Source organism: Oncorhynchus gorbuscha, linkage group LG01 (assembly GCF_021184085.1).
Source record: "Oncorhynchus gorbuscha isolate QuinsamMale2020 ecotype Even-year linkage group LG01, OgorEven_v1.0, whole genome shotgun sequence".
NCBI classification, from domain to species: Eukaryota; Metazoa; Chordata; class Actinopteri; order Salmoniformes; family Salmonidae; genus Oncorhynchus; species Oncorhynchus gorbuscha.
In genome coordinates this window covers 10,704,079-10,726,637 of record NC_060173.1, presented here as the reverse complement: position 1 = coordinate 10,726,637, position 22,559 = coordinate 10,704,079, and the positions used below count along the sequence as shown (strand labels likewise).

The 22,559-nt window shown below is 43.1% G+C and overlaps 3 protein-coding genes and 2 non-coding genes across 6 annotated transcripts; all 5 read left to right on the top strand.

Moving 5' to 3' along the window:
• The first annotated feature begins 456 nt into the window (after nucleotides 1-456).
• On the top strand, nucleotides 457-5,721 carry LOC124032643 (lamina-associated polypeptide 2-like). Its single transcript, XM_046344879.1, has 6 exons — nucleotides 457-1,076; nucleotides 1,528-1,645; nucleotides 1,929-2,096; nucleotides 2,361-2,473; nucleotides 2,695-2,804; nucleotides 3,438-5,721. The coding sequence occupies exons 1-6, from the start codon at nucleotides 843-845 to the stop codon at nucleotides 3,853-3,855; spliced, it is 1,161 nt and encodes a 386-aa protein (XP_046200835.1). The 5' UTR covers nucleotides 457-842; the 3' UTR covers nucleotides 3,856-5,721.
• Nucleotides 5,722-6,880: 1,159 nt separating this feature from the next.
• On the top strand, nucleotides 6,881-15,212 carry LOC124032659 (phosphate carrier protein, mitochondrial-like). Of its 2 annotated transcripts, none has more exons than XM_046344880.1 (8): nucleotides 6,881-7,039; nucleotides 7,460-7,630; nucleotides 10,187-10,314; nucleotides 10,787-10,966; nucleotides 11,408-11,589; nucleotides 12,674-12,846; nucleotides 13,720-13,830; nucleotides 14,463-15,212. In XM_046344880.1, the coding sequence occupies exons 2-8, from the start codon at nucleotides 7,480-7,482 to the stop codon at nucleotides 14,621-14,623; spliced, it is 1,086 nt and encodes a 361-aa protein (XP_046200836.1). In that variant the 5' UTR covers nucleotides 6,881-7,039; nucleotides 7,460-7,479; the 3' UTR covers nucleotides 14,624-15,212. The 2 variants fall into 2 exon arrangements, with proteins under 2 accessions (XP_046200836.1, XP_046200838.1); XM_046344882.1 differs by lacking the exon at nucleotides 10,187-10,314 and adding an exon at nucleotides 9,107-9,231.
• LOC124048814 lies at nucleotides 11,831-12,065 on the top strand. The gene has a single exon (XR_006841312.1). It is a non-coding gene; the product is annotated as a small nucleolar RNA SNORA53 (small nucleolar RNA).
• LOC124048808 lies at nucleotides 14,075-14,311 on the top strand. The gene has a single exon (XR_006841311.1). It is a non-coding gene; the product is annotated as a small nucleolar RNA SNORA53 (small nucleolar RNA).
• Nucleotides 15,213-16,141: 929 nt separating the features above from the next.
• LOC124032685 (L-lactate dehydrogenase B-A chain-like) lies at nucleotides 16,142-22,298 on the top strand. Its single transcript, XM_046344883.1, has 8 exons — nucleotides 16,142-16,672; nucleotides 17,166-17,302; nucleotides 18,185-18,302; nucleotides 18,444-18,617; nucleotides 18,721-18,894; nucleotides 19,696-19,813; nucleotides 20,101-20,224; nucleotides 21,234-22,298. Exons 1-8 carry the CDS (start codon nucleotides 16,618-16,620, stop codon nucleotides 21,399-21,401), a joined length of 1,068 nt encoding a protein of 355 aa, XP_046200839.1. The 5' UTR covers nucleotides 16,142-16,617; the 3' UTR covers nucleotides 21,402-22,298.
• Nucleotides 22,299-22,559: the final 261 nt, after the last annotated feature.

The window sequence follows — 22,559 nt, the reverse complement described above, 5'->3', positions numbered from 1 at the left end:
TATTCCTATGTACGCCTGTGTCAAACAATGTTTATAACGTTTAATGTAACACTGTTATAACAGCTTTCCTTTGTCACTTATAGTCTGTGAATTGTGAATTGTGAAGTGCTTCGGGGGCTGCTCTCACTGAACACTGGTTTAGAGACTCAACCATATAGTGGATAACACTGCCATCTTCAGATGGGGATGCAGAGTTTCATCATCATTATCAGTGTTATAAAATTGGAAATTACCTCTCATGTCATTATAAACTATACCAAAAATCAATCTGGGCAGAAATTCAGACGACATACTATTTTGACTGCTGACTAGGCCTACTGATGTTTGAAGCTCCTCTTTCTTTGTGGCAGGTGCATCTGTTATTTTCAAGCCCGACCAATCACCATCTAGTTTATAGCTCATTGCGGTCTACCGTCCAATAGCTCTCCTCTTTGTTGCCTTAGCTTGGTATTAACTGGTTTACGACTGCGGACAGAGAGACGCAAATAGGCCGGGCTTTAACTAATAGGGCATACAGTTCTTTAAATAGTTTTAAATCCGTATTTACTTGTTGAGTTTAAATATACAATTAAATTGCATCTGTATTTTTGCTAAATAATCGCAGCCTGAGACAAGCGATCGGAGGTGAATATATCTGAAGATTTGAAAAAGTAACTAAACCGGATAGCTTGTTCGTGCTAGCTAAATTAAATCGCTGGGCGCCAGTCTTTTCATTTGCCGACATTGCTAGCTCTGCACGTTTCCTTGTTGTTGTTGTTGTTTTTAGCGACCGAGTTTGCTAACTGCTACATTTCAGCATTACTTGCTAGCTACAGTTTTTAGCTAGAAGAAAGCAATCAGGCATGGCGGAATTCCTCGAAGATCCGTCTGTTCTCACTAAGGATAAGCTCAAAAGTGAGCTCACGGCCAACCATGTCCCACTTCCCAGCTCCGAACAGAAGAAAGACGTCTACGTTCAGTTGTACCGGAAAAATTTGACCGTTCAGAACAAGAAATGTCCACCATCTGTAGACACGTTCTCCAGTGATGAAGAATTGCCTGCCCCTGTAGTCTCCAACAAGAGCCGATCTGGAAGAGTAAGTCATGAAATGTTTGTTATAAATGGTTATTACAGTGCTGTGAGTGTAAATTGATATTCTAATCTTAGTCATAATGCATTAAATCACTAGATACTTGTGTTGTAAAATGAAGGTTGCTGTCCATGTGATGTTAATTTCCGTGAAATATACACTTAACTATTTTGTTCCCTCCAACTCATGCCCTGAATTGGTTCTCTAATGGATGTGCTAAGAACAAATTCTTATTTTCAATGACAGCCTTGGAACAGTGGGTTAATTGCCTTGTTCAGGGGCAGAATGACAGATTTGTATCTTGTAAGCTCTGGGATTTGATCTTGCAACCTTTCAGTTACTGGTCCAACATTCTAACCACTAGGCTATCTGCCGCCCCAAGATGGTAGATAAAGTTAGATAGGCTAATATTTGGTCTCTATTATAGATAATCTAATTAACCATAATCAATCCATAGAAAGCTACCCGAAAGACAGACAAGCCTCGCTCAGAAGAAGTGGAAGTCACAGACCTCACCAATGCAAGTTTAAAAGATGAGCTGTTGAAGCATGGAGTCAACACTGGGCCCATAGTTGGTGAGTCCTGCTTATGTCTCTCACTTGTCTAAGGTGTCCTCCTCTCCTTGGTCTGCACTGATTGGAGAAGAGAAGTGAAAGCGAAATGGCAGAAGCCTACTGAGGAATCTCCTTTCACCTCATCAGTTCTTTCAAACCTGTGCAGATGAAGGAAAGGAGACGAGGAGAGGAAGCCACTTGAGACTATGGAGGTGTGTGCACCAACAGACTCAGACAAGCAGAGATATATTTTTTATCCACAGTTCACTTCATCCCTAACGGCTTTCTTTTGCCTTTCCCTCAGGCTCCACCAGGAAGCTTTATGAGAAAAAGCTTCAGAAGCTACTGGATACACCTGCAGCTGAGACTACGCCCAGCCCACCTGAAACTGCCACAGTTAACGCTGCAGCCAAGGCAGATGGCAACCAGAACGGCAACACATACTCTGGCCAGTACAGTGACAAGGAGGAAGGTGAGAGCAATCATCTTACCACTGCACAAGAACATGCACCATTAATTAGGCAGCTCACCTATACAAATAAAGTGAATTCAGGGTTGGGATCAATTCCATTTCGATTCAGGAAATAGGCCTAAAACTGAAAAGCAATGAGGAAAATGTTAATTTCAGTCCTCTCCCTGAATTGAAATGGAATGGATATTTCTTACTTTATGACGTTTGACTGTCAGTTTAGATGCCTTGATTCTCACTGACTCATGTTGGCTTTGCCTGTGCCAGATGAGATAGGTACCGCTACGGAACCAGAGCCTGTTCCTGTTGTGGAGAAGCCTGTGTGGAGCAGGGGGAAGACTCCTGTCACTGTTAGGAACAGCAGCAGACGGAGCAGCAAGGTGAGCCTTCAAGTTCAACTTTATTTTCCATATAGAATAAATAATAAATGAATAATAATTAAAACATCTTAAAACATACAATGGAAGTCAGAGCTCTCACATTAAAACCGCTTTTGTCTTCAACAGCAAGAAAGTTCACTGCAAATATGTGCAAATAACATTATCTTGCTTCCATAAACTCCAGCCTCTCAATCATCTGTTGCTATTGTCAATGTTCACAGCTACAGGTGGTGGAGGTGAGCCTAGCAACGGGCGACCAGACCCCTAAGAAGACGAGGGAGATAGTTGAAGAGATTCTCGCTAATGAGATCTTTTCACCCACAGGCATCAGGTAAGTCTGTTGACATTTCACTTCATCAGCTAAGTAGCCTTGAAGAATGGTTGTTTTTTTCCAGAAAGATTCAATATAATTTTGGAAAAGTACTTATCTTTCCAGTAGGCCTGGCACAATTACTGTATAACCATGTAATTCACAGTTATGAATGAAGACTCATGAAAATAAAATAACTGTCATGACCGTAACAACAACAAAAATGAACTAACAAACAGCTGACTGGAGACCGGGTGGCTAGGTATTCGCGTGGTTGAGTCCATTTCTACGGTAACATGGACTCTTAACAACGTAATTAAAATCTGTTTCTCCTTACTGAAACAAACTAGGTGTTGTAGCAAAACAAGCACACATATAAATCTACAAGCAAATTGCAGCAGCACACACAGAAATGTCATCTATGGTAGCTCATGCAGTCAGGAGTGGAGGACAGGAAAAAATGTGTGTAATAATAATATTGAACATTTCTTGCTATTCGAATAGTTAATGCGGAGACTTACGGTCATTTGGCTGGCCAATTACCGTCATCCAAAATTCCACGACCTTCACAGTCCTACTTTTCAGTGATATTTAAAGTAGTAGATTTAAATTACTTTAGTCACTCAACTCATCCTCTAATCCCTCTCTCCCCAGTGCCAGCTGCAGGCGACCTATTCGCGGCGCAGCGGGCCGACCGGTAAAACCCAGCAACTACTGGCTGAACGAGTCTCTCCTGGAGCGCTCCATCTATACAGAGTCTTATTCTGGATGCAGCTCCTTGGGCTCCAACGTGCCGGCCAGGCCCGGCTTCCTCTCTGTACTATTAAAGCTCATGGTACTCGTCACTGTAGCTGGGTCCATCTACTTCGCCATTCAGCACCTCGATGCAGATCAGGTTCAGTCCTTCAAGGGAATGCTAACCGACGCCAAGGGTCTCCTGAACAGCGCTAAGGGTCACCTGTGTAGCACGGTTGATAAGGTGGTGGATGCCGTGTTCGATAATGTGATTGTGCCGCTGGGTATCGGGGGAGGCAGCAGCCAAGGTGCAGAAGCAGAGAGTGGTGGCAGGTAAGCAGTCCACCCTTCTTTCTTTTTTTGTTGTGTTTTTTTGACCGTTATTTTCCCAGGTTGTCCAATTGAGGTCAGATCCCCGGTTATTCAACAGACCACCTGGCCACTGCTCTGCCATCCACACCTCACTAGCTCACCACACCCCCCTCCATCGTCATCCTCTGGTCACCACCTTGGAGGACTGACTGACTGACTTTTAATCTGGGCTGGTAGACTATCATCCTGTCCCCTCCTTGTTCACTTTTCCTCACCCCACGTGAGGAGGGCAGGAGGGGTATTCAACCCAACCAACACCAGCTTCCTGAAAAACCAACACTGTCTTGCCAAGACAGTCTAAAGAGACTTGTTTTTATTATGAAGTTGTTTTTAATCGTAGTGTGAAGTCTTATGTTGTGTATCCTTTGTGTGTGTATTTTTAGAAAGGACAGACAAATCGTACGCATGGTTGTAGTTTTTTGAAGGACATGTTTGTTGTTTTTGGAGTGTCTGTGGTGCCAGGTGTTTTTCTGATGGTGAAGTGCATGCACAGTGATAGCACTTAGTGCCAGTGTAGGTGTCAATTCCATTTCAATTCCAGTCAATTCAGAAAGTAAACAATTCCAAATGTTCCTCATTAAAAAGCATGGAAGAGAATTGTAATTCCAGTGTGCTTCCTGAATCGACTGGAATTTACATGGAATTTACCTCCACCCTGCTTAGTGCCCTCCCACTAATTCAAGCACAGAGAAATAATATTAATTACAGAAACATTTACAAGTATTTCTGTATTGGTTTTTGAATATACACTAGTAGTAACAATAAAGCTAGGTAGAATAATGGTGCTCAGGTCTATTCTAATCTGCTCTAAATTAATCTGATCAGTGCTGGGAGGAGTGACAGTGTCCAATAGGGTAACTTCAGGTCTCGTCGCTGTATGAGGAAAAACACTTATTTTCAAGCTATAAAAGGTTATAAACCTGATTTTCTTTGGTTAAATTGCTCGATTTTTGGTATATGCTGCAGTAATAACTAGGTAAGTGGTCTGACCTGTGAATGGCTCATGATGGCACCTGACTTGAGGGGCAGTGACCCAAATCCCAGTATTAGCTTTGTGAGTTTGTGTGAGTTTACGTACATGTTTCATTTAGTAGTGATTTGTTGTGCTAAAGATTCCAGATCTTCCAGTCCCATCTACCGGGTCATGTTCAGTAGGGCACTGTAGCAAAATGGGTATAATCCTCTCTGTTTTAATGTGTGTTTTCCCTGTTTGTTGCCTAAGGAACATGACCCAAGACTGGCTGTCTTTTTTAGTGCACCCACACTGTCCTTCTAAGCGGTTCTGCACACTACCGATCTGGGAAAAATAACATTTTTGCAATAGGTAGTTGAGCAAATATACGAGTTAACAATGTATTCCATTTTGTTACTTGGATTATAAATTGATATTTACTCTGTCTCATGTACACATCATTGTCATAGAAGAGGTAACACTAACAATTGCCATGAGGAGAGACAAATGGTAATATTGATAGCAACTTAACTTATGTTGACCATTCATAGAATATTGATGTCCAGATGTTGACATTTTTTGTCCAGTGTTGAAAATAAGTATTTTTTTTTATTTCTGTATTTTTCTAATGTGAATTGTTAATGTTGGTCTTTTGTCTAGGTGAAAGTGAAATTTAAAAAACAAACAAAAAAATGCTATCCTAAAACTGAACCTCTTTGTTGACTTGTGGTTACACAGTGAATACAGTATATTAAAGATGAAATGTTTGTTACTTTGATCAGGCAGCTAGCTTCCCAACGATGGATTGTGGGGGTAAGGATTTTGAATCTGTTTTTATTTAAAATACTATCATGAAATAAATGTGGTAATTCAATTGTCTGCCCGTGGTTTTCTTTATTGAGTTTTGTACACTGTTCAATGGACAGCTATGATTATGAGAACCGATTATGAGAACCCTTGTCTTGCCTGAGACTTGAAGATTTGTGTTGGCTCACTGAGGTAATGCCTAGGATTTAGATCCGCGGGTTAACAGTCTTGTGGCGCGCACTGTGCATAAAAACACCTCAGAAGGACGCTCTAGTTTGAGAATATTTCAACAAAAACTGAAAACATTCATGCATAGTAAGATGAGCGTCCAACTCAAAGGGGAAAGAAGAGTGTTGAGTGGCATCCTTCAACTTGAGTTAAATCTAATTTTATTGGTCACATACACATGGTTAGCAGATGTTATTGCGAGAGTAGCGAAATGCTTGTGCTTCAATAGAAGCAATATCTAAAAAGTCATATCTAATTCCACAACAAATACCTAATTTACACAAATCTAAGGAATGGAATGAGAATATATAAATATATGGATGAGCAATGTCAGAGCGCATAGGCTAAGGTGCAATAGATAATATAGAATGCAGTATATACATATGAGATGAGTAATGCAAGATATGTAAACATTAAAAGTGGCCGATGATTCAAGTCTGTCTGTAGGCAACAACCGTTCTGTGCTAGTGATGGCTGTTTAACAGTGATGGCCTTGAGATAGAAGCTGTTTTTCAGTCTCTCGGTCCCAGTTTTGATGCACCTGTACTGACCTCGCCTTCTGGATGATAGCGGGGTGAACAGGCAGTGGCTCGGGTGGTTGTTGTCCTTGATGATCTTCTTGGCCTTCCTGTGACATTGGGTGCTGTAGGTGTCCTGGAGGGCAGGTAGTTTGCCCCCAGTGATGCATTGTGCTTGTGCAGACCGCACTACCCCCGAGAGCCCTGCGGTTGTGGGCAGAGCAGTTGCTGTACCAGGCGGTGATAAAAGTTTGTAAACTGTAAAAGTTTGTGAGTGTTTTAGGTGACAAGACAAATTTATTCTACCTCCTGAGGTTGAAGAGGCACTGTTGCCCCTTCTTCACTACACTGTTTGAATGTGTGCCTGTTACAAAGGAAAAGGACAAATCAATGAATGAACAACACAAAAAAACGACACAAATTGCCACCTGGGGCAGTCAGGTTGTATGCAGAAAAGCCTGGTGTAGGTAGGACGCCACAGAGCGCAACCCAAAGACACCAACAGTGCGGAACTGACGTATCTTCTAACCGCAGGTGACGTAGTCTCTTGTACAGTTAGGACGGACACTTGCCAGACACGAAGGTCTCTACGATTCGCCGGTGGTGAAGGACGGCGGCGCCATTTTGCGACTGAACGCGTGGAAGTAAAGAACATATAAAGATAACTTTTTTTTTTTTTGGTGTGAATTTATAGTTTACGTAGAAACACATTCATTGATGTGGGATACATTTCTCAAGACAATAATATTGGTTGCTCCAGCAAGGATAATCTAAAAACAAAATGTTGACCGACTAGCTAACGTTAGCTAGCCTAGCAACTAGCTAACAGTCAGGGCTAGCCAGCAGGCTTTAGAGTACTAACGACTTTACCTAGATAACGTTAACTCTCTTGCTTTAAAATAACAAGTACATATTGAAACAACTTACATGACATGTCATTTTAAGCAGAAGTTGACCAACTAATCTTAACTAAATACATGTTGATTTGTTTCATCCATTTTTTGGGGGTGGGTGGTGGGGTTATAAACTAGCCTAACCACGTTGTCTTTATCTGTTCCCCACAGCCATCCCTTAATAAGGAACAATGTACCCCAACGCGTTATTGACACAGGTGGCGCGATCAAACCCGTTCAGCGCTCCGGGTTTCACTCTCCAGAAGGTCGAGGAGCCGTCGCAAAGTCTTACTGCCGATCATGGACCAAGAAAACGCACATTGGCTGCGGCTGCAGTGGCCGGTAAGAAGAGTGGTGTATATGTGATTTAATATTAGCTAACAAAGTCCTCCAACGAATTTGTTAGCTAAAATAGGTTTGATAGCTAATATTACCACTAATGGGTTATGGGTTTATGAACGAAAGTCAATTGAACAGTCTCTTTTATCTCTCTTTACTTATCGGTGTGTACATCAATGACTATGTTTGAATTAGTGAGTACATAAATGACTGTTTGAAATACACCTATAAAGCTTAAATCGTCTAGGCCCAGTTTTTCTAAAATGTATCTTTCCGGATTTTGGCTTTAGGATTAAATGCACATACATAGAATGAATAGCACAGACTAATCATTGACATGAATATGAACTCACGTTTTTATTTCTATTGGTGTAATGATCGCTGAATATCAGGCATCAGACATTTTTTTTTAGTTCGCTTTTGGCTTCTGTACAATGCCTTTGCACTTCCTTTTAGGCAAGGCCTTGCAGTCATGCATGGAGGACACTGTGAAGGGCAAAGTTTTGTAAAAAAAAAAAAAAAATAGGCCAGAAGCTATGACAACTTATTAGTAGACTGCAGAAAAATCGAGCCAGCTTGAGATAATAAATAAGAAAAGGAACGCAGCTAGTACTATTGCCAAGCCCGATCACCTTTTTATGAGGATTAAAGCTACAATGCAAATCATATTGTTAGACCTAAATGGTCTCATGTTGTCTATAGCCCTGGTACAGGTAGCTCGATAATTACAAAGTAAACACTGTAACAGCCTAGGGCTTATTTTGTTGCAAATAAGTGGAATAACACATGGGGGTCCTAATCTCATGGTTGAGTTGAAAGAATAGACTCAAAGACGTGTGTGTGTGTGTGTGTGTGTGTGTGTGTGTGTGTGTGTGTGTGTGTATAGGGGCTTGCATGTGGTGTTACCTGATCTTCTTGCCACGTGAGTTTGGAGGTCTACCAATTTACTAAAGGTCTCATTATGGACTGGTCCTAGGCTGTGCTACTTGCTTTGACAGTTTCTTCCATTGAGTCTTATCAGTTAGTGATTTAATGGGAACCGTTTGGCTTCGTTATACTTGAGCCCCTATCAAATAGATTAGACAGATAGGCTACTGTTTACAACCCTCCGTTTGCGTACTATGTAAGATACGGTGCCCTTTAACTACATGTACCCATATATAAATGGAATAATCAGCCGTAACGCTGTTATGAAGGTGATTTTTTTTTTTTTTTTTTTTTCCCCCCCACTGTTGCTAGACTGTCGAGCTCAGGTATCGGCTTGAATAGAATGTGAGGCACCAGTTAGACTCAGTACTAGAATAAATATATGGTCTTCACTCTCAAGACTTGAACTGAACATTTCTATTCCGGTCTATTCCGCACCAACTACCCAATTTAAGACTAGGCCTAATACTGCAGTGTACATTTAAAAAAAAAAAAATGTTTCTCCCCCTATTACATCTGTGAAAGAACCCCAATTCACTGTCTTTTCCTCAGAGGGAGACAGTTGTGAGTTTGGCTCATCGCATTATTTCATCATGTGTGGCATCGGTGGAATCCTGAGCTGTGGTACCACACACACAGCAGTGGTGCCCCTTGACCTGGTCAAGTGCAGGTTGCAGGTCTGTGGCCCCCGACCACGGGTTGCATGGCATGTATATTGTGTTGTGGATTCCACTAAAACATTGACATCCCAGATAACAGTTTTTTTTTAAAAATTTTTTAAACAAGACTACATCCCAAATAGCTTTTATTTTCACGAACGGTGTGTTTCCACTAATATGCAGTGGGGTGGAAGCAGCCAGTTATTTTATTTGCATGCTTGAACTAGTATTGTTGAGGCCCTGGGAGCTAAAAATGAGAGTTCATGTGTGAACTGTGAAGCTTTAACAGAATGCGAAGCTGGCATTCCTTAACTTTATGGTATGACCCCTAAATGGTACTGGCAGGCACTTGCCCTTTCTCTGTGCCGCTAAGAGCAATTTGATACTCTACCCACATTCATTCAACATCAGTGACCTTTAGCCTAGCAACAACTGCAGTCAAATTCCTAGCCAGGACAGGACATCCTCCTTGTTAAAAACTGGACTGCCCTGCCTTGGAGTTGGGCCTATAATACTTGCAGAACAAGTTTTCTAAATGGCGACTGGTGTCCTTGGCCAGTATTCACGAAGTGTAAGAGTGCTGATCTGGGATACTTTTTGACCTTTCGATCATGATGAATAAGATTACATTGATAAAGAAAGGACCTGATCCTAGATCAGCACTACAACTCTTGACACTCAAATCAATCATGACCCTGGTATGGGAATAGAGGAATCACCTATTATTGAAGATTTTGTTTTGTGGTATGAACTTACTTTTACAATAAAAACATGAGTCGGTGTCAGGGAGAGTCTCTTCTCCACTGTGCTAGAGGGCATAATCAAGAGAAAGGCCTAGAGAGAGTATTATGACAATCCATTGCTAGCGTTGTGGTGTGAGACACTCGGCATGGCTTAGAAGTGATGTTGACTTAACAGCATGGTGTGTGTGTGTTGTCTGTCTCTATTCTGTATTGTGTTCGGTCTGCTCTAGATTCTGACGTTAGCTGTGAGTTTGGCTCTAAGAAATACTATGCCTTGTGCGGCTTCGGCGGCATCCTCAGCTGCGGGATCACACACACGGCGGTCGTTCCCCTTGACCTGGTCAAGTGCCGTCTGCAGGTCTGTATATCCGCTAGTCGTGTGGGGGGTTGCGTCCCAAATGCCGCCCTATAGTCTACATAGTACATTACTTTTGACCATAGGGTTTCTGCCAAAGTAGTGCACAATGTAGATAATAGGTTACCATTTGGGACGCAATTCTAGTCTCTGTGATCAATGTGCTCTGCTGCGCTGGAAGAATGCATACATTGCAGCGTTGAAGATCGATTCCATTTCAATCCAGTGACTAAATTGATATTCAAATTATTATTTTTTCCTTCCTGCTTTGAAATGGCATTGACCCCAACTCTAATAAATGTATAATACATTGAGTGTGTTATGGCCCTGTAGTATTGAGTGCATTTATGTAGTATTGAGTGCATTTATGTAGTATTGAGTGCATTTCCCTTACAGGAATCCTGCAGCACTATTTCCCCACTTTAAAAAAAAAAACTACGTCAGTTTGGTTTCTAATATGGGTTCTGTTCTCCAGGTGGACCCAGACAAGTACAAGAGCATCTTTAAGGGTTTCTCCATCACCATTAAAGAGGATGGCATGAGGGGGCTGGCAAAGGGCTGGGCTCCCACCTTCATCGGTTACTCCATGCAGGGTCTCTGCAAGTTTGGCTTCTATGAGGTGTTCAAGATCACCTACAGCGACATGATCGGAGAGGTCAGTACTGTAGTAGTGCTCATCAGTGAGACTTAAGTCCACGTCCCAAATGGCACTCTTTGAACAAAAGTAGTGCCCTATACAGGGAGTAGGGGGGACTTAGCCAATATATTGATTCCTTGACTCCACTGTATTGGACCTTTCTTCGCAAGGAGAGTGAATGTAAAGATGAATTATGAAAGACCCAAAGAATAAGGTCGTCCTCCCATTTTTATAATAATCCAATCGGCTCTTTCTCCATTAATCTTTCCTCGGTTCTTTGCATCCTCTCGTCTGCTTCTGAAAACATATCGAATACGGTCTTGAAGTAAGGAATCTTAGCGCTTCTGTTCCAATACAGTTGAGGAGGCAAGCAGGTGAGATGTGAGGAGTCGTGGAAAGACTTAATTGAGATTGTAATTTTGCTCCTCACCTCCTGCCCTGCCTGTCTGGTAAATGCAGGAAAACACCTACCTGTGGAGGACCTCTCTCTACCTGGCTGCGTCTGCCAGTGCAGAGTTCTTCGCTGACATCGCCCTGGCCCCAATGGAGGCGTGTAAAGTGCGTATTCAGACCCAGCCCGGCTACGCTAACACCCTCAGACAGTGTGCCCCTAAGATGTTCGCTGAGGAGGGACTCTGGGCGTGAGTATCCCTACTGAATCAGCCGGTCACATTTAGCTACCTTCGTCTTAGCCCCAGCCCTTTTGATATTTGTTGTTCTGAAGGGTCTGGATTGGTATGGTCAGTGCTTGCTCTCAGATCTGCAACCATCGAAGGGCTAGGACTGAGGGTCAGGGAACACATTGGGACCAGCTGAATTAATATGGCCTTGTTTTGTCATGACTAGAATAAACTCTTCAATGACGAGGATGTTTCAAAGTTCAACATGCTCCTTAGATCCACCTCTGGGGGCGCTCCTGGTCTGAGTCTGCTATCTCCTCTCTCTGAGTGTTGACTGCAGCTCCAGCCCAGACGCTCCCAGCAGCTTTCTGGCTGTACAGTTGGAGGTGCTTGAGTCATTGGCGTGTGAGAACAGTCTACCTGCTCCTCAGCCCACTCCCTGCACTGGCACCCTCGCTGGAAAATGACCAGTGCAGACAGGCTGGGGAGCGGACAGCTTTTATATGTCCCTAATTAACTTTTTCTTTACACAGGTCATAGGCTATTTGGTTCCTGTTTCCTATACCCAGTTTAAGCCTCTTCCTGGTCTTAAATATATGCTCACGGAATAATCTATTAAAACAGTTGTTTATTCCAGAATTAGATTAAAGGTCCAACGTAGCAGTTTTTATCTCAATATCAAAAAAAACTCAGTGTGATTGCTTTCATTTAAAACGGTCAAGAATAAAATTGCTTTTTTAGCAAAGAGCAATTTCTCAAGCAAGAATTTAGTTAGGACTGTCTTGGAGGTGAAAACTGAAGACTAGCTGTTATTGGCAGAGTTTGAAACTTTCTTATTGGTTTATTAACTAATGTACCGACTGGTGATGTCACCGGGTAGGTCAAAACCTCATCCCACCAAAACAAGCTGAAATTTTAAACAGCTCTTACACTAAAAAAAATCTTTATTTTCACACTATTATTTCAACCTTGGTGTGGAAATGTATATAAAACAAGAGGACAGTCACGTTTTTGAGTGCACTGGGCCTTTTAATCCTGTTGAGGTAGAGGTCAATAACACGGAAACAAGTCACTCACGTTCTGCCTCTTTGTTGCTGCTCTATAGTTTCTACAAGGGTGTAGTCCCTCTGTGGATGAGGCAGATCCCCTACACCATGATGAAGTTTGCCTGCTTTGAGAGGACCGTAGAGCTGCTGTACAAACATGTGGTGCCTAAACCCCGTGCTGAGTGCTCCAAGGGTGAACAGCTGGTCGTCACCTTCGTGGCCGGATACATTGGTGAGTCCACGGTTCTAAAGAGAAGCGTTTTGAAGTTGGTAGATGTTTTGTTTTGGTTAGGCTTCCAACCACAAGTGGGTATACTGGGTATTAAATCATTTTAAAGAGGAGTTTTACAATGGATTTCCGTTGGTTTGTGTTATGAGAATTTCGTTATCAATGTTCAAAAACTTCAATTAATCTACTCAGTCTGCAATCCAGAGTTTGTAAGATTCTGGTTGAATGAAACAGACAAGAGTCCCCGCTTACAAATGTCAAAATGTTTATTCACGAGACTACTCTGAAATCTATTATACAAAGACATGCATTTTATACCATGCTCCTTAATTACGCACATACTTTCACACCAACAGTAGATATCCTACGCACATACATACACACACAAACAGTGGGTGAGTTTTATCCTTCTCCATAGTTCTCACCACTGTGTATCACTACCCAGCCAACAGTTCCATTCTCCCGAGGTTAGGGAATCCTTGAAGTACTCCCTGTCCTATCATAAGTTCCTCAAGAGTTCTAGCCAGGTCGATTCAAACGCAGTTTAATTGTTCTCTGTATTTTCCTAGGCGCACACATACACACACATTTCTCTCTCTCCTAGTCCAACCTAGATGGACTTATGTTTAATACTTTAATTAGTCCTTATACATGCTGCATAACTATAATCCCTAATGTTTAAGTTTCAGGGTAGAATTATTTAATCATTATCTCTAAACATATAAATTATTTTATCAGTATGAGATGTAGCCTATCACTTTACTCTTAAGCCATAACTCATCCAAAATCTATTTTTTTCTTAATCGATTTAAGAATTTCTACTTATCTGATATGTTGTCCTGATCACATCTCTGGTGGTTGTTCTGTCCCCTGCAGCTGGTGTGTTCTGTGCCATCGTCTCCCACCCTGCTGACTCTGTGGTGTCTGTGCTGAACAAGGAGAGTGGCAGCACCGCCATCGGAGTGCTCAAGAAGCTCGGGCCCAAGGGTGAGGAGTAGCACTGCATTCCTCTGTCAGAACTCTCCCTACCCCCATATCCTTTTCACTCTACTGAGACATATCAAATTGTACTGGACGCTGATATTTCCCTTTCACCTTGTTTTGTCCAGCAACTTCTTTTAACTGTGGCGGATGTGTAACCAGGCCAGCTCAGTACAGCTTGGTTTGGCTCGGTAGTGTGACTCAGCCAGTAGGATCAGATGGAAATGTATTGTGTGGTAAAGAGGTTTCCAACACGCTCCTTAGATCCACCTCTGGGGGGCGCTCCTGGTCTGAGTCTGCTATCTCTCTCTCTCTGAGTGTTGACTGCAGCTCCAGCCCAGACGCTCCCAGCAGCTTTCTGGCTGTACAGTTGGAGGTGCTTGAGTCATTGGCGTGTGAGAACAGTCTACCTGCTCCTCAGCCCACTCCCTGCACTGGCACCCTCGCTGGAAAATGACCAGTGCAGACCGGCTGGGGAGCGGACATGATTCAATATCTCCTACATCATCTGTTGTACCACCATCAGACATTTTGATTTGTTGATATTTTTGATGTATATGCTGTAACATAAAGTATTATATTTTGACTTGAGTGTAAACTGTTGTGTTCTGTTGCTTTCTTCCTTTCTATCTCCTCAGGTGTGTGGAAGGGTCTGGTGGCCCGTATCATCATGATCGGTACCTTGACCGCCCTGCAGTGGTTCATCTACGACTCTGTCAAGGTCTACTTCTGCCTGCCCCGTCCCCCTCCCCCAGAGATGCCAGAGTCCCTCAAGAAGAAGCTGGGGATTACAGAGTAAAGAAACAAAATGGTCGGCCTTATCAACAAATATCTATTCAAAATGGCGGCCTTATCAACAGCAATATAAGATGGCGGCCTTCAAACAACACATCCTTAAGTTAACATCCACACTGCACACCGCTATCTGCCTGGTATAGTCATAGCTGTCCTGTTCTGCCTGTAGACCACCTACCCTGGTCTGAGCTACTTCTGCATATTACATTCAGAGCGAAATATGCCATGTAGAACAGACATGCCGCTACGACGTGTAGAATAAAGAATCATGTTGACTCTATTAGTAGCGTTTCTATATGCGATGTTCCAAAACGTTTTCGTACTGAACATGGCCCTGGTCAGCATGAGTTAGGGTCCATTTCAATTAGATTCCAGAAGTAAACTGAAATTCCACTTCTTTTTTTAAATGATAATTTCTTAATTGAAGTTTTTGGGTTTGAATTGAAATGAAACTGAACCCAACCCTACTGGTCAAGGGGGAGGAGGGTTCCCTCCTGTGGGGGAATAGAGGGAAGACGACAACACATGCCATCAGGTTAACACCCTACCACAGTTGGTTAATGTTCTAATAAATAAATTAAAATGTGGAAACATTTTATGTCCTTGTTTTTGAAAGTTGTGTGTGTGACTGATGTTGGATTGTAGTTCAGGGGATGTTTTTATGCCCCTTTAAACAGATCATTACTTGTTCTGTTATTGGTTGTAGTTTAGTTATGAGGATTTTTGCACTAAAAAGTTAATGGAACATTCTTATGATTTGTCTGATTCTTGCATTATTACCTAGAATACACACACACATCCTGCAGGTGAAGAAGCTGGATGTGGAGGTCCTGGGCTGGTGAGGTTACAAGTGGACGTGAGGGTGTGAGGCCAGTTAGATGTACTGCCAAATTCTCTAAAATAACATTGGAGGTGGCTTATGGTAGAGAAACCAAAGCGACTAATACGCCTCGCTCACAGTGATTAGTGTCATAGCGCAAAACACTGCAGCATCATCTGGATGTGTGCAAGAAATGTTCCAACATTCACCCTCTGCTACCATTTCTGTCCAGCTGTCTACGTGTACAGTTTGACACAAATGTTTGACAAATCCGATGTACTCACTGCCTCTGCTGCAAATGCAGCGTTCCGTTGGAAATTAATGTACTTTTAGTGTTTCAAAATGCAAAGACCTGTCGGTGGGATCTAGGGGTAAAACACAAGGGATTCATTTATTTTTTTTAAACATGTATTTAAACTTTAACGAGGCAAGTTAAGAACAAATACTTATTTACAATAAATGGCCTTCCAAAAGGCAAAAAGCCTCTGCTGGGGTTAAAACTCAATTTCATTTAAATAATGGACAAAACACATCACGACAGAGACACTACATAAATAGATACCTAATACAGCATGGCAGCAACATAACATGGTAGCAGCACAAAACGATATAAACATTATTGGGCCCAGACAAGAGCACAAAGGGCAAGAAGGTAGAGACAACAATACATCAAGCAAAAAGCAGCCACAACTGCCAGGAAGTGTCCATGATTGAGATAAAACTGTCCAGTTTGAGTGTTTGTTGCAGCGAACCGTAAAGACGAGCGACCCAGGGATGTGTGTGTGCTTTGGGGACTTGTAAAAGAATGTGACTGCCAGAACGGGTGTTGTATGTGGAGGACACACAATGTGGATCGCCATCTGAGGTGCAGGGCAGGTGCACCAGATGGAGCCTGTGTCATTACAGACATTTGGCATCCGATTAGTAAACCTAGAGCGTTGTCCGGTCAGAGTAAAGCAGGAGGAGGAGCCGATTCTAGAGCTCTGTGCTGCTGTCACTGTGTCACAGTCTGTGGTGCACACTCGTTTTGGGCCTGCGTCACATGCATCCGAATCTGTAGTGCTGCAGCTCATCTACGGTATTCCTCCTGACCTGACTGGATAGAGGATACGGTCGTTGTGTGAGGTGCTGTGGTAGCAGGGAGAACGCACCTTAGCTCTCTTCTGGTCTCGTCAGACATGTTGATTACATGGTGGTATTTATATATTACAGCTCGGAGCATCCTTCAACAAAGCAAGTATTTGTTTGTTATTGTTTGTGCCTAAAGTAGTTAAGTGTTTCCTGCTAGGATCGACAAGCTCTGCACGGTGATATGGTGTTTCTGTTGATTGAATGGTGTGTAGGTGGTAGTAGGCGAAAGTCATGCAGGACTAAAGACTATAATCAAATGTCTAAAACCTTAATCTCTAATCTCTGGGCAGAACAGGGCAGTGCTGTCAGCCTGCCATTTTAAAGCAACGCAGGTTATTTTTTTGAGTGCATCAATTATTTAATGAAACCCAAATGAATCGTAGCTGGGTCAGGAAAAGTGTTTGTCCTGCTTGTCTGAGGGTTCACCATTGTCTCTCTTTGGACATGTAAAAAAGACTTACATTTTATGTGTCTGACCAGGTACATTCTCTCTCTACGCAACCCCTTCCCTCCTCTCACTCCCCTCCTCCTTTTCTATGTCTGCCCTCCCCTTGCATCTCTCCCCCCCCCTCTTTTCCCATCTCCTGCCCTCCAGCATTGAACATGGCCTCTATCCTTCAGAAGCTCATGACCCCCCTGGTCAGTGGGAACCCGGAGCCACCCAGGAACAAGGTGACAGTGGTGGGGGTCGGACAGGTGGGCATGGCCTGTGCTGTCAGCATCCTGCTCAGGGTAAGACCCAAACCTGCTCTGTGTTGTTGACTGACTCCTGTTAAAAACATTGCTACAGTATTATGTCTAGTCTAACCCCCACCCTCTGTTACAGTATAACCTGTCTAGTCTAACCCCCACCCCGTGTTACAGTATAACCTGTCTCATCTAACCCCCCCCGTGTTACCCTGTGTTACAGTATAACCTGTCTAGTCTAACCCCCACCCTCTGTTACAGTATAACCTGTCTCAGTCTAACCCCCACCCCGTGTTACCCTGTGTTACAGTATAACCTGTCTAGTCTAACCCCCACCCTCTGTTACAGTATAACCTGTCTAGTCTAACCCCCCCTGTGTTACCCTGTGTTACAGTATAACCTGTCTCATCTAACCCCCACCCTCATCTAACCCCCACCCTGTGTTACAGTATAACCTGTCTCATCTAACCCCCACCCTGTGTTACAGTATAACCTGTCTAGTCTAACCCCCACCCTGTGTTACAGTATAACCTGTCTAGTCTAACCCCCACCCTCTGTTACAGTATAACCTGTCTAGTCTAACCCCCACCCTGTGTTACAGTATAACCTGTCTCATCTAACCCCCACCCTGTGTTACAGTATAACCTGTCTCATCTAACCCCCACCCTGTGTTACAGTATAACCTGTTACTACTCATCTCTCAGTAGTCTGTATTACACAAACATTCCATCTTTTATTAGTGTCATAACAAGGTTGTTGCTATGCTTTTGTGCTGTGTTTTTGCTCATGTAGGAACACCTTGTTCATTGTGTGTGCAACTCATTTATAAAACAGTTTTTTTTTAGCACACATGCAAATGATATGTAATCAATAATATTACCATTTACTTACACATGAATGACCTGTGTTGGGCCTGTCTCTCTGCAGGAGCTAGCTGATGAGCTGGCATTGGTGGACGTGATGGAAGACAAGCTGAAGGGAGAGATTATGGATCTGCAGCACGGCAGCCTCTTCCTTAAAACACCCAAGATTGTTGCAGGCAAAGGTGAGTCTATAGCAATGGGACACTAGGTAACCAGAGAGCCAAGATGGCCACCCTCTACATGTCAAATGTCCTTTCTCTATTTTATTGGTCACGTTGTCTTTTGATATGTTATAAACTTGTTCACTTGTCTCCCACGGCCAGACTACTCTGTGACGGCTAACTCTCGCATCGTTGTGGTAACGGCGGGCGTACGTCAACAGGAAGGAGAGAGCAGGTTGAATCTGGTTCAGAGGAATGTCAACATCTTTAAACACATCATCCCTCAGATCATCAAACACTCCCCACACTGCATCATCATCGTGGTCTCTAACCCAGGTACTCACTACACACACACACACACACACATACTAGTGTTATTGACTCCAATTATTTGTTAAAGCAGTGTAGCCTAAGCTCAGAAGTCTCTCCCTGGCCATAGTTGATGTGCTGACCTATGTGACCTGGAAGTTGAGTGGCCTGCCCAAGCACCGCGTCATCGGCAGTGGCACCAACCTGGACTCCGCCCGATTCCGTTACCTGATGGCAGACAAACTGGGCATCCACACTTCCAGCTTCAACGGATGGATCCTGGGAGAACACGGAGACACCAGCGGTGTGTGTCCAGTGTGTGTCCAGTGTGTGTCCAGTGTGTGTCCAGTGTGTGTCCAGTGTGTGTCCAGTGTGTCCAGTGTGTGTCCAGTGTGTGTCCAGTGTGTGTCCGCGTGTGTGTTCAGTGTGTGTCCAGTGTGTGTCCAGTGTGTGTCCAGTGTGCAGTGTGTGTCCAGTGTGCAGTGTGTGTCCAGTGTGCAGTGTGTGTCCAGTGTGTGTCCAGTGTGTGTCCAGTGTGCAGTGTGTGTCCAGTGTGTGTCCAGTGTATGTCCAGTGTGTGTCCAGTGTGTGTCCAGTGTGTGTCCAGTGTGTGTCCAGTGTATGTCCAGTGTGTGTCCAGTGTGTGTCCAGTGTGTGTGCAGTGTGTGTCCAGTGTGTGTCCAGTGTATGTCCAGTGTGTGTCCAGTGTGTGTCCAGTGTGTGTCCGCGTGTGTGTCCGGTGTGTGTCCAGTGTGTGTCCAGTGTGTGTCCAGTGTGTGTCCGCGTGTGTGTCCAGTGTGTGTCCGCGTGTGTGTCCGCGTGTGTGTCCAGTGTGTGTCCAGTGTGTGTCCAGTGTGTCCAGTGTGTGTCCGCGTGTATGTGAGCGGGTGTGGTGCATAATTAGGACAAATTAAAGAACACACACTCAGGAAGTCAGGACAAGTGTGTTTTTATAACATTCAAATATGCTTTAGAATTCTTCTACTATAAAGAGTAGCAACCCCTTCCTTTAGGGTTACTGTGATAAAGGTGAGACGTGAGAGACCTGCTAATCTATCTGGGCATTAAGGAGTTAAGTGTTAATTAGGTTAACTGTGTGCTTTAGTGCCTGTGTGGAGCGGAGCTAACGTAGCAGGCGTTAACCTGCAGACGCTGAACCCTGACATCGGTACTGATGCTGACCGGGAGAACTGGAGGGAGATGCACAAGCAGGTGGTCGACAGGTAATGTCGGCCTACACAGTCCTATTCAAGCAACCTGTTATCTCTATTGCTGTTGTTATAAATCAATGTAATTTGAAGTTTAATTTCTGTAGTTCTGCTCTCTCACTGTTATGGAGTTGTGTGTATGTTGTGCTCAAAGTCACAACGGCAATCTGGTTGCCTGCTCACTTCCACAATCATTTTTACTGTCAGCCCTGGGATTCAAACCGGCAACCCACCGGTTACTCCCCTGTTTCTCGAACTGCAAGGCTACTGAGATTTAAAAATGTGACTGTGTGAGTTTTCAGTGCCTATGAAGTGATCACGCTGAAGGGCTACACTAACTGGGCCATTGGCCTGAGTGTGGCTGATCTGACAGAGAGTCTGATCAGGAACATGAACAGAATCCACCCTGTCTCTACCATGGTCAAGGTAAGGAGGACACACACAGTACTGTATATGTAGGTAGAATGTGTGTCAGTGTGTAGACACTTATCTAATGTACAAACACACACCTACACCCACAGATTACAGCATACCCATAATGCACGACACGCATACTACCGTTCAAACGTTTGGGGTCACTTAGAAATGTCCTTGTTTTTTAAAGAAAAGCAAATGTTTAATCCATTTTTTTGAAAACATCAAATTGATCAGAAATACAGTGTAGACATTAATGTTGTAATTGACTATTGTAGCTGGAATTGGCAGATTTTTTATGGATTATCTACATAGGTGTACCAGAGGCCCATTATCAGTAACCATCACTCCTGTGTTAGCTAATCCAAGTTTATCATTTTAAAAGGCTAATTGATCATTAGAAAACCATTTTGCAATTGTTAGCACAGCTGAAAACTGTTGTTCTGATTTAAAGAATCAATAAAACTGTCCTTTAGACTAGTTGAGTATCTGGAGCATCAGCATTTGTGGGTTCGATTACAGGCTCAAAATGGCCAGAAACAAATAACTTTCTTCTTAAACTCGTTAGTCTATTCTTGTTCTGAGAAATGAAGGCTATTCCATGTGCGAAATTGCAAAGAAACCGAAGGTCTCGTACAACGCTGTGTACTAATCCCTTCACAGAACAGCGCAAACTGTCTCTAACCAGAATAGAAAGAGTGGGAGGCCCCCGGTGCACAACTGAGTAAGAGGACAAGTACATTAGTGTCTAGTTTGAGAAACAGATGCCTCTGCCGTTTCCAGCTACAATAGTCATTTACAACATTAACAATGTCTACACTGTATTTCTGATCAATTTGATGTTATTTTAATGGACAAAAAATTAGCTTTTCTTTCAAAAACAAGGACATTTCTAAGTGACCCCAAACTGAACGGTAGTGTGTGTGTTACATACAATAGATATAAATACATGCACACAAATAACTACACACACACACACATACCTACACTACTCTAAAGTGTCCATGCTGTTGATCTTCAGGGCATGTACGGGGTCAAGGACGAGGTGTACCTGAGTCTGCCGTGCGTCCTGAACGCTGGGGGCGTGGCCAGCGTGATCAACATGACCCTGACGGATAATGAGATCGGCCAATTAAAACAGAGCGCTGACACATTGTGGGGCATACAGAAGGACCTGACGGATGTGTAAGAACAACAGGGGGCGCCACACTCCACTCACCACCAGGCTGCATCCCAATAATATCTCCTTTGTCCTTAAGTGTGGACTCCATCACAATTTTCGAATCTACAAAATGTATCTAATCTTATCTAGATTCACACAATCCAAAAGCATTGGATCGCTGGAGGCATGGGCCAGTGCGAGTTTACATCAGCAATTTCCTTTCAAATCAATGAAGGGAACTAGTGCACACTTTGAGGAAGGATAGATAATTGGGACAGAGCCCCACTCTCCTGATCACCTATAACGTATGCCACTTAGAAAACAGTTGCTTTTATCCAAAAACGACTTTCAGTACAGGGAATGCATATATATTTGAATGTGTATTTGTTCCCTGCGGTAATTCCCTTCATTCATTTTAAATGTTTGAACTCACATAAGTCGTTCTGGATAAGAGTGTCTGCTAAATGACGTAAATGTAAATTGTAATTGAACCTGAAACGTTTCCATTGCTAGCACTGCACTACACTCTTAACTGGGCTACACAGTAAAAAAAAAAAAAATACTAAACTTCCAAAAATACACTGTCAGTGTCACTGCTCCCATTTTACACTCTAGTACTGTTCTTAGCTTCCCTGTTATCTGGGAGGGGGTTTGCGTCACCATGGAAATAGGATCTAGTCCTTCTATTTCTATGTTGGTCTCATGGGCACTTGGTTTGAGGGTTACTTTGTACATGACTGCTTTACTGGAAAAGGGTCAGATTACAGAGTCTTTGGGTTGGTGAACAGCACTATAAAAATAACATTTATTCAGGTGTGCGATCAACAAAAGCTTCAATCATTTGTCCTTGTCAGAATGAAGAGAAATACAATCTGTCAATCATGTTGTTTGATGTGTAAATTAATAAAGCAAGATTATTTATTGGTCCTGCCTCATTTCTTTACGTTTCAGGGACAGAATATTTTTTTAATCAATGGTAATTTATTTGTTTCAGATTTAGAAACGTATGTCTTCTGTTGTATCACAACCGGTCGTGATCGGGAGTCCTATATGGCGGCGCACAGTTGGCCCAGCGTCGTCCGGGTTTGGCCTAGGGGGTTTACTTAGCTCATTGCGCTCTAGCGACTCCTTGTGGCGGGCTCCTTGTTCGGTAGTCAGTTGAATGGTGTTTCCTCCGACTCATTG